Below are 11778 nucleotides of genomic sequence, written 5' to 3'. Positions count from 1 at the left end.
ATGAAGTAAAACTTTTTCACATTTATCGGATGAATGCTATTAAAGTTATTATTGATATTTATAATATCAATCGACTATTAATATAATATAATTAGATTCGAGTCGATTGGAAACATCATGTGTCATCAGTGACATGTACTTACCATTCTCGTTGGCCACGATCAGCACCACTCCAATGGAATACGTAGTTGCCATTCCAGAAACTCCGAAACTACGATGACCGCAACTTTGACGTTTCCATTTGCACAGGACGAGACACTACTGACGTAGATACTTAAGTAACGCGCACACGATTGCATATGTATTAAATACGCGACGGATTTCGGCGAAACTTGACCCGAGGGGTCCTTTTAATAAATCAAACCACGCCACGAGTATAACGCGCCGAATTTCCGTTCATGACCTTGTTTACGACGCAACGCGACCTGCGGAAATCGAGCGCGAACACGTACCGGCTTGTTAACTCGAGAAATGAACGAAAGACCTAGAACATCGTATCACGAATTTCCCGTGAATTCACCGCGTAACGAACACCGCAGACTCCCATAAAAGACTACCGAAACGAAGAAAATGTAATATGGCGCGACTTTGAGACACGACACACGGCCCAATTCATTGGCGCACTCCGAAAGTGGAAAATAACCTCGAACATGTCGCAATTTTCTTATACACGTTTCGCAAAACCAAGACTGTACTCTCGCGTAAAGTATTAACTAACTAAGTAACGGAACGACGAGGGATATTAAGAAAAACGCAAACTTCTTTCGTAGGAACGAACGCGAAAAGTTGAAAACGTACGCGCCGCGAACACTTTCAGTTACCGACTCCGGCCATGGCTCGGCAGCTAGTGAGGTGGCGACGCGCTGCGACAAGAGGGCGTACAATGGTGAACGTGACGCAACGCGCGAACCGGCTTGTTTTAAAAAAAATCGGTCACACACTTGCAATGTTCAATATTGTTTACACTTATACTTTGTTGGCGTTTTACTTTTAAGAGCAAAATAATACGCGTTGTATTTTTTCAATTTGCACAACGAGGAGAGATTACTAAAGGGTAGCAGTCATATGGGACTTTAATAATAATAAATCTAATACCACTTCGGTGCTATCAATCTTTAATAATCTCTCGTAACGTCTCCTCGGTAGTATGAATATTTTATTTAGCAGATATTTTATCTATATCGGATAGAAGACCGATCGTGAATCATCTTTTAATATAATTTATTTTTAATATTTAATTATAATTTATATGTATCATGCATAAACGAATATATTAATTGACAATGAAATAAGTAATTCCTTCTTTATTTTTCTATCAATGTAATTAATTTAATTAACAGCTGAAGAATCTCAGATTTAGTTCAAGTCTCGGATAGGAATGTTATTAAGGATAAGAATTCGTAGAAAATCTGCTATTACTGCACCTGGTAGCGTTAAACCGTTCATTGATCAGACAGGAATTTCAAGGTACCTATCTTCGTACGGTATCCTCGTTTCTCCCTTCTCGCCGAAGCAACCCCTATCATAGGGGTTGTTCTCGGTGCATGCGTACGCAGGTCCTGAACTCTGTTGAAATTTGTTTGATCGATAGTCGAAACATCAGGCGCGGGTAACGAAGCTCACAGATGTCACGATGCGGTCGTAGAAAATAAAATTGTTTACAAACATTTTATGTGGTATTAACGTGAACGCATATTTCCCTTAAATTCTTGCGACCATGAGTAGTTTATGTACATCGGTGTGCAGACCGGAGTGCAGGACAGAATGCAAGAGAATTCGTGGCAAAAAGTATGTACGTGGATCTTGAAGAAACAGATTTATGAATTTTAAGAGATTCGTTCGTCGACAGATGGGAATATCCCGTTAAAAAATCGAAGGAGTATTGGGAGAAATTCTGTGACGATGAGGAGAAGAAATTGATTGTAGTAAGAAATCCTTTCCTTCGATTACCTTACCATTCCTCTTCCAAAAATGATTCTCAATTACTTTATAACGTTAATTTAGGCATTCAGAACAATAACATAGCTGACGGAAATAGTGCTTCGCATATTCAATCGAATTACACAAATAATTGTAAAGTATCGAGTAATTCTTTGCACAAATTGCTCCCTGCAAAGTCGAAATCTAAATCGAATTATGACATCAAAAAGAAATCGGCACTGAAGGTTGCACTTTTAGATGGACCAAAAATTCTGGATACAAAGTGCAATCTTGCATCGCCTAAAGTTGTACGAATCCCAAAATTAGATACTTCCGATCCTCAACCCAGTTCCAGGGGTATACGCTATCGCAAAGTGGATGATATTCGTGCTCCTTTCAATGTTCAAAATGGAGCTGAAGTACAAGGCGAAAGTTCGCCGTCTTTGCCGTATATTGAAACGAACATTCCTAAAACGTTAGATCTTCAATTAACTCTAAAGAAATTACAGGACGAGTTGAGAGTCCTAGAGGAGAAGAATTCCAAGATCAGAGATCGACGTCAAATTTCCGAAACAAAACCTAAAGAGAGAATAGAGAATCAAATCAGGACAGAAAACCAAAAGGAAATAACAGATGATGAATTTTTGAAGTACTCCGCTCATTTTGCTCAGAAAACGTTGAAACGTTTAATAAGAAAGAGAAATCCGAATTTTAAATTTGGTACTATCGACTATTTGCAACAGAAACGGGTTTTTAAATCGAGTACTGATTCATCATCATCATGCGATGAAACAAAAGATTCTGTAAAAATTAAGATTATTGAAGAAAATATTATAGAACCTAATGAATGTTCGAGTGTGAAGTCCAATGAGACAGAATCGCGGACTATTTTCACTTCGTCGCGTTCGACTTCAGGACCCAGTCCTAAATTCATGTATCCAGATGATTGGAGGAGTTCCTCGAGTCAGATTTTATCATCGATTCCAGAATTATCCAGCTATCCGAGAAAAAACTGTGACAGATGCCTTCGTTGTATGTACAAACCGTTTGAAATTCCTTTGGAACGAAAAACATCTTTACCCAGAACCGTCTTGCGAAGAATTATAGAGGACACTGTGGATTTACGTCAAGATTATGAAGAAGATTCATCCGAGGACAGCGACTCTACTTCAGCTATCGTACCGAACTTTAAAAACGAAGTAGAGAGAATTTTATGTCGCGAAGTGAAAACGAAAAACATCACGTTTGATGAGAAATCCTGCTTTTCCGCGACTCGACTCTGTACGCAAGTTGACTGTTCGTTTCAAGAAAAACACGGACAGACAGAAATGTCAGAACAGAAGAGTATCCTGGAATCAGGGTTCGTACATGAAACGATTATGAAGAAAACTGAAAGGGATCAGCAAGCCGATGTCACAACTTCGACGATCCTTAACAATCCCACAGCAATAAGTTCTACTAAAGTTTTGCTTCTGCAACGAATGAAGCTACCATCCACGTTTCATAGCGAGAGCGTAGACGAGGACGAATCGACCGCCGTTTCGATCGGCGACGAGCAGATGAAACCCAAGTATTTGGTACCTTGCCACGCTCCCACGAATTTTAGGCCCAGTTTGGAGCACCTGAGAGCATTGAGGAACAGGAAACCAACGACGCTGCAGGATCGAATCCAGCTTCTCGAATCGGCGTCTTCGAAGAAAGGAGTATCGGTCGACGATTACGACGACGTAATGGAGAAACCGAGATCCGTGCCCGAAGGTGTTTACGAAAGAGACAAAACCGAGAACGAGGGAATGAAACGAGCCGGGCCGCAGCCTTTAACGAAAGCCAAGTCTTTCGTGGGGAAACCATCGCTCGAGGAAGCGAAAGCACGTACAGAAAAGCAGCGACACTCTCTCAAGAAGGGTGCCAGCTTCCCGAGATTTTCCGTATCAACGGACACCGTCTCTAACAAATCGGACGCGTCAAAGGATGCGTTACGTGAATTGAAGACGACTCGCGACGATGATTTTACAAAAACTTCGTACGATTTCTCGGGAATCGAGGACACGAAATTACCGCTCACGCGTATGAATGAGGTCTTGGAAATTTTATGGAGCCTCGCAGCTTCGAACGCTTCGCCGTTGGACATGCTGGAAGCATTGTGCAAAGAATTTTCGGAACGTCTTTTGAATCAAGCTAAGAGCGACGATTTAGTAAAACACGACAGGATCGTGAGATTGACTAGATTGTTAGTCGATTCTAAACGTTATTTGCATGCCGATATATTTCCCTCTAACTTGGTTTTCTCCACGAATCAGCCACCTCCCTGCAATCCCCGACTCCTGAGACGAATCTTTCCCCTGAAAACGTACAATCTCGTTGCTCCTGTGCTCGGGATGCCGGAAATCGAGGAGAAAAAGAAACGCAGAGATGAGGAAAGTCAGGTGTATCACAGAGAAAGCGTCGAAGAGGAGGCTTCATCCCCGTTTGACAGTTTAGAGGTACTCGTATTCCTTTTTCATCTCCAGATCGAGGATATCACTGTGGCTTTTACGATACCAACTTGCTATTTATACTTTAACAAGTTGCTCCACTTGAGTTCGTCTCTTTAAAGGTAGCCTCTTTTTTATAATCATCAATTAAGGTGCATCCACCGACGCTGACGGATACCGAATCGCCAAGGAAAAAGGGGAAAGTAGGTCATCGTAGATACAATCCTTACGCTCTATTTCTGGTGAAACCGAGACGCAAGGTACGATATCGGATTCATAGTGATAGAATAATAATACCCTAACGATCCTAAAGGAAGGATACATAAAGATGGAATATAAAGGTAAGCGTATTTTGCGCCGTCAGGTCGTTACTTGGCGTCAATTGACGAAACGCGATCTCGAGGGTTACGATCCGGATGCCACCCTTGAAATGAGAGCCGACAACTCGATGAAGAGGATATGCCAGGACTTTTGCCAGTGGGTCGAAACTCTAGGCGGAACGGATAACGCAATTGACGAGCAAGTTCTCCGGGACATGTTCGAAATCGATTTCAGCGCGGAAGCTTGCAGAGCGATGCAGGTTAAAGATAAATCTAAATACTAAATGTATATAATTATAATGGTCGTGTTTCGCGTGTCACTCCTTGAATCTATTTTTCAATCTATTCAACGTTTACCGATGTAAAGCGACTCGCTCGCAGCACATGCAATCGAATATTTAATTCGGATGCTTAATTGCTAAATATCGGAGACCGGACTCTAATTGCTTTGAGCAGCGCGCTTCGAGGTGCGACGGATTTTCTTTCCTTTCTCGAGGCTGGTGAAAAAGTTTGCTCAGCTGTCCTGCTTAATTGCATCTGAATACTTTATTCGTTGTTCTCACCTCCTCCTTTTGCTCCTTTTTTGTTAAATAGGTATTGATCCAGGAGATGCCAGTGGTCCCCGCCGAAGTAGCCTTAACGAGGAACTGTCCCGAAGCGGGCAAGCTTAACATGACGAAGAAACACGTGATGAAGGACGTGAAAGCGGAAAGGACGCCGGCGAAAATAAAAGCGTTCGGCACCGCGATACCCTGGAAGCTTCGATTCGTGCCACCCAATAATCAGGTCGAGAATAGATGGTTACGATGCGAGAACGTGCCGAAGGATATTGAGACGATGGAAGTAGTTTGGAAAGATATTACGCACTTGAGGAGCGTGCTGGGCTTTGTAGAATGGCTTCAACAGCATCCGGAGGTAACTGCATTATTAACCGGCATGACGTCTCTGCGTAGATTCTGCAGAATAGCCAAAATCAGCTTTATGATTCGTTAGGGATAGCAGAAACTCGACTCTCAGTTTTTAATTGTTGTTTCCAACAATAGGTTGATCATACGAATTTTGTAGCATATTTTTGTTTTACGGTATCTTACGTATTGAAAATATTTGTTCACGCTTCGACCGTTTGATACGGCTTACGATACTTGAAAGTGAATAATTATTGTCCTGTAGCTTGTCGTGCGCCTATTAGACCATTATCTACTTACGCACCCAGAATCCTCTTATCATCCACTTACGTTACAGGTATCGCCGCCGAATGCTTTGAGGAAAATCGCGTTAATGGATATCAAGGATCTGAGACAGATCGAGGAGGACGAAACGTTCGCTCATTTAGAGCTGGACATCGCTCAAATTGAGAGTCTGAGGGTGGCGGTCAACGGAGAAGATGTCATGTAACTCTTTCGTCCTTTTAAACCGTCTGTTCTCGTGTATTCAGTGTCTCGTTATTAAGCAAATCCATCTTTGTCCAAGTATTAAAATGTTTTAACAAATTATGCTATTTGATAATGAAATACCGCAGCCAGTATAAAACATCTACGAACAATAACAGGAAAGTGAATATAGAATTCGCCAAGTTGGAATATACTTAATTTTCTTTTTCCATTGGAGAGGACGATGATTAACGACGTTCGCTCGCCTACTTTGCGAAATGAAAACGAGCGGCGGGTGCTTTCAACGCGGACGATAATAAATAGCAAATAACACGATCCGATGTCAATCCAAACCGATTCCTTTGACCGCGAACGAATCGTCCCCGTTGTCGATGTCAATAATTCCGCGAGCGACATAATGCAAACGAGACGTCAGAGAATATTGGAAATGTAGCCGTGAACGCAGTGCCGGCTGTTTTGTTGCCTTCTGGCCGCGACAGCGGGGATACGTCATAGAATCACCGTCTTAACGTCGGAGCTACTTAAAATCCGAGCGAGACAAAGAGACGTCTCATCTTTTTTCGCGCATAACTGAAAGCTATGTTCGTGCATCGAAAAACGTGACCCGTAGAGACCAAATTAGTTAATTAAATTTTAAAAAGTTTAAAAAGGTCTAGGAAGATTTTCCCTGAAAATCATCCGTATCAAGTCTCTTTTATACACGTTAGTTGCGTCGCTCTTTATGCTACCTTCTCGAGGGATTTCCCATGAGATAGTGTCCACGGGAAGAAGGACGAAGGGATAAAGGGACGAGGCGACGCGATGAGACGAGGAGACGCGAAGGAGAGGGGTTCTAAAAAGGAAGCAAAAGAGGTGCAGGCACCGAAAAAGTCGACGGAGGGAAACGAGCAAGAGGAGGAAACCGCGGAAGCGGAAGAAAGACGGATCGCGTCATCATTGGCCATTGGCCATCCGTTTCGCTCCGCTTGAAATAGAGACTTGCGCTCGACCGAGAAATTTAACAAGGCGCACGCTCACCGCTGACAATAGCCAACTTTCTGACCCCCGCCCCGTTCTTTGCACTCAGATTTTAATTACTTCAATTTAAACCTTCCGGAAAGGCTCGCCGCGCGGTGATTGAACCCTGCGGATTCCCTTGTTCTTGCCAGCGAGCTGCAAGCCGAAAGGAAATAATTGCGAGGTGGCAATAGTGAAAAAAAGAAAGATGAGAAGATGCGTGTACGCGAACGTGTGCGGTGTGATAATCCGTGTTCGCTCTGCGTCGGCAATTACGGCTGGTAACGCGGCTAGAGGCTGCAGTCAGATCGCATTCGGCATTCGTGTACTTGGAGCCCCTTTGCCAAAATCTTTTATTCATGCGATCAAGTTTGCATTTAAAAAGTCCGCGCGGCGTCACCAGTTCGAATCGCTACTTTTCAACCGGACTCTTTTTCCACTCGTCGGCTGCGTGTGCACGTGTGTGTGAATTTCCCGCGAAAAAGATCGAGATTCAGTACGCGCGCGACGTTATGCAAATCCGCGACATTTTATGCGCGCGGCGCGACTTTCAACCGCGAAAAGCGAGACTGCGAAGCGAAAATCGAACGGTTTCGCGATCGATTTGGTCTCCGTGAATGGTGAACGCTTCCGATCATGATCAAATCGGATGACCGATTTTTTTGTTACGCCGCATAGGTCCCGGAGCAAGCGTGGTTCTAGGCCGATCCGGTTCGCTACGTTCCTCCAACGTATGCAGCTGTACGTGCATACGTACGTAACACGAGGACTCGAAAAGTGTGAGCGGGTACGTGGCCTATTCACAAACGAAATGGGAAGCGCTTCCTGCCGGCCATTCGCGCGCCAGTTCGATCTATTGTCAGTCAAGTTTGTGACAGTGTGCACAACAGACAAGTCCGAGCTTCGGTATCACGGGATCTTCCTCGTCCGCTCGACCAATTTCAACATTTCTCATCGTGGCTCCGCGGTCGATGAAAATGAAAAAAAAGGGAAGAAAACAGAATAGCCGCAGTCGATGCGCTCAAATGAATTAGTCCGCTGTATATTACGTTCTCCTTTTGTTCGATAAGCTAATGGACGTCCAGGAAAATGAAGAAATAACCGTTGGGCGAAAACAAGTCCGTCCCCCCTTGTAACGAGTGCGCCCCTTCCGATGGTCTGAACGAATTTTTCTAGATAGGGAGACCCGAGACGAGGCCGGGAGAACACTTTTTTCCAACACTTGCTGATTGAATCGCCAAGAAGACGCGAGATGCCTACGGGCTTCGTATAATAAACGGGTTGTACGGTTTCAAGAGTCTATAACGTCTAGAAAGCGAACGAAAAATACGCCATGTTAAAGAGAAAATGAGGGACGGGGCGAAGGAGTACGTCGGGTTAAATGAAAACGAGGAAAGAAGAGAAGACGCCTTTGACCGACGCGAAATGAGGAATCCAGCGCTAAATTCGTATTTAAAAAGACGTGGGAACGACATTTTTGCGCAAAGTTAAACGAACGTCCACGATTCTTCGGGTTCCAAATAAATTTCAACGAATCTCAGCGACATTGCACAATGTTGTATAGCGAGGCGTAATAGACATCGAACGAGCATCCGGTTTCACCCGGAAGGCCGCTCCCGTCACGGGTTGCTCTCGTGTCATAGTTACAACAGCCGTGGCACGCTGGACATAACTGCGGGTTTTCTCTGTTTCGAACGTGCGTCACGTTTTATTGTCAAAGAACGATGTCCGTAGTGCCGTCGTCGACGACATACCGCCGGATCGGTCAGTCTCTCGTTGTCCTTTGACCCGATGATACGTCGATCGTCGTCGCGTGCTGTCGAGACTCTGGCCCGTACGCGATCAATCGTACGATTAATCGCCGTGTGAACCTCGCAACGCGCATCCGCTATCGGTCTCGCGTGAAATTTCCACATTGTAATTAAATAACTTTGCGTTCAACCTTTGCTCTTCAAAGCTCCTCTGACACGTTTTCACGATGCAGTCTTATCGAGAGATAACGCGATTGCCCTCGAGTCGCGTGTTATACCTTTTTATCTCGCGATGAACGCAACGGACCGTAAAAAGTTAAAAGACAATGAAATCTCGCCGCGTTACTGTTATTGTAAACTGTGGATTCGCGGAAGAAGACGCGGAGGAACGAAATGAAAAGGTACGTTCTATACGATTCCGTGTTCGACAAAGGGGGAAAGAAGGGAAATTTTCCAGAGGCTTGGTTTTGAGTAATTGAAAACTGTTTGTCGTGCACGTGACGCGCCGGCGACTCCCTGCCCTCACTCGGCGTGTAAGCGAAAGCAATTAGACGGGCAAGTGCGAAAGAAAAGGTGCGCGAGCGTAATGACGCAAGCACAGGGTAAAGTGTTGTGGCCGTTTCAGCCGTTTTTCCAGATGGATACACCAAACCCCTGCGCGCACGGACGAATGTACGTATCTACTTGCAACGTCGTTGTCGTCATCGTCGTCTCCTATTTTTTAGCCCTTTACACCGGACCCTCGGTCTTGCCGACCGCCCGTTCGCGTTGCCTACGAGTCGACCGTAAATAGGACGCGATTCGTCGGCACACAGTGCTATGTGCCACAAAAAACCGTGCGTCGATCGATCACCCGGCCTCGTTTAATTTTAATCGAGCGCCCGTTCGAATCACCGAGCCAGAAGCTTGTATCGCTTTACCCGAAAAAATTGGAAATTCATAATTAGAGTGTTATCCGAACATCCCTAAGCTTCTACCTTCGACGAATCAGGTTAAAAAATGCAAATATTCGTCATCTGTAGTGTGAATAAGAAATAACATGTAAAGGAACGCGAAAGTTGGTCCGATTGCGGTCCGATCCGTTCATAGGGTATCCGAATAGACGCGTCGTCATCTTTTTCCGAATCCTCGACGGACCCGACTTGTTTCTTCTTCTTCGAGGAGTAAAGAGACTCGGAGGCGGTGCGCTACTAGATCGATATAGGCAGCCCTTGTCCAGGGACGACGTCGCGTTGGCATCGCCGCAAAGTATATTTACATACGTAGCCACGGTCAAAGCCTTTACTTTGCACGCCGATATCAGTCGCACGAGTCACGCTACGGCGTGTTCAAGGATACTGCCGTTTCAGTTCAGTTGGATCGTGGATGACCAAAATGTGCTGCCTCGCGTAGGCTAATTTTAACAATGATGTAACCAAACACCATTTAAATTGGAATCGAGCAATGCAAAAAAAAATGCATATTCAAGAATTTTTCGACGAAGTAATTGGGCGGAATGATACCTACAAAGATCGCCTGCTCCTATAATTCATTAGAGAGGGGCTGCACAAATTGTTTGCGTCAAACTTGCAGGCGCTTGGAGGTAGAACCGTTTGATAATTTTCTGACGTTTTATTTTAACCACTTTGAGAAGAGAGGAAAGTTTCTTTAGAAAATTCCTCGGCTAAAGTAATGCCTCATGAGCATGAAATCTTCCTCTCTTTCTCCCTTTATAAACTCTGTCGACGAAATAGAGAACTGGATATACCTGTTGAATAGAGAAACCAAGCACATACCGCGCGTAGTGAAAATTTAACAATTTTCGCAGTTCTTTTAAAGTCAACGCGCGCGGATCTCTCGCTCGGTCGCGAGCGAAAATAGGGAATATCGAGGTACTTGTACAATTTCGAAATAATGGTCTTTTTGAAAAGGGCGAAGCCCGTGAACGGCAGGTCCCGGAAAGCCCTGCTCGCTCCGCGGTTCTCCTCTTCTTTTTTGTCATTTTCAGAAGATATAACCCTGCAGGATCGAATCACGGTAGGAATCCCGTGGCGAACGATGATAGAGAGGGTCGCTGACGGCTAAAGGGGGGATAATTGCGCGTCGGAGTTAACTTATAGCTTCTAAAATCGGTAGCTACTCCATTCGGAATCCTTGTTTCGTCGACGTCGCGTCTTCCTGCTCGTCGTCCACCCTCGCTTCTGCGCGTCCGGTGGCAGTCTCATTAAAATGCTGTCGTTTAAATCTCGTCTCATGCGCTGTAACTCAAAATTCGACGAAAGTGAATGGAGTCGAAGAAGGAACGGAAGGGTTGGCGAAGTACACGTAGCAGTTAAAAACCTTGCCGGGAACGATCTCGGAACGAGAGACCGAGAATAGATTATCTGTTTGCAAGTTGAAACGACACACATTTACGCATTACTGCGCGCGAGCGTGGATCTAGATTGAAATCCAAGTAAGAGAAACTTCTGTGATTCGTGTAATTACAAGTGTTTCTCCATGCCGTGGAAGGTAACCGGGCTCGACTAATCTGAGCCGTTGGCAGGCACTTGGCCAAGTTTCGATTGTGCTCAGCATGCATGTTTTCAGCGTAAACCGTGCCATCGCTGGAGCCGGCTGTAGCGAAATAGCAGAGGCGGCCTTAAGGTGGCTGCAGAAAGCATCAGGTGCAAAGGAGGCGCACCGGCTACCTTTGCCCGACCCTTCGCAAACCCTCCGACGGAACGGTTCGGGAACGGCCGTGAACATCGGGCGAATTTTATTGAGCGATATTTCTCTAATTATCTCGGTCGCGAGCCCGAGCGGAGCGAGCGAAATTCTTTGCTCGGCTCGTACATAGCCATATTCATTGGGAGGCGGACGGCGCGGCGTTAAGCGCCTCGAAAGCATAAACATTAAAAAGAGCTGGGGCGTCCAAGTTAGCGGCTGCCTCGGCCGGGTTTTACTT

At 45.0% G+C, this 11778-nt stretch overlaps 2 protein-coding genes across 2 annotated transcripts in view; one reads left to right on the top strand and one right to left on the bottom strand.

Annotated features, from left to right (window-relative positions):
- Scgdelta (sarcoglycan delta) overlaps positions 1-790 on the bottom strand; it is a 175600-nt gene extending 174810 nt beyond the window's left edge. The window contains exon 1 of the mRNA XM_026819155.1: positions 144-790. Coding sequence (XP_026674956.1) covers positions 144-146 — 3 coding nt within the window. The 5' untranslated portion in view covers positions 147-790. The remainder of the gene's footprint in view (positions 1-143) is intronic.
- An 821-nt stretch (positions 791-1611) lies between these two features.
- On the top strand, positions 1612-6186 carry LOC113465161 (uncharacterized). The gene is made up of 6 exons (XM_026819153.1): positions 1612-1788; positions 1850-4403; positions 4547-4654; positions 4759-4974; positions 5309-5629; positions 5957-6186. Exons 1-6 carry the CDS (start codon positions 1718-1720, stop codon positions 6107-6109), a joined length of 3423 nt encoding a protein of 1140 aa, XP_026674954.1. The 5' UTR covers positions 1612-1717; the 3' UTR covers positions 6110-6186.
- The last annotated feature ends 5592 nt before the right edge of the window (positions 6187-11778 follow it).

This window comes from Ceratina calcarata, unplaced genomic scaffold, assembly GCF_001652005.2.
Source record: "Ceratina calcarata isolate Rehan_Ccalc_2016 unplaced genomic scaffold, ASM165200v1 scaffold147.2, whole genome shotgun sequence".
In the NCBI taxonomy this organism is placed as follows: Eukaryota; Metazoa; Arthropoda; class Insecta; order Hymenoptera; family Apidae; genus Ceratina; species Ceratina calcarata.
Note: the sequence above shows the minus strand (reverse complement) of the source record. Positions and strands in the feature narration are given on the sequence as shown.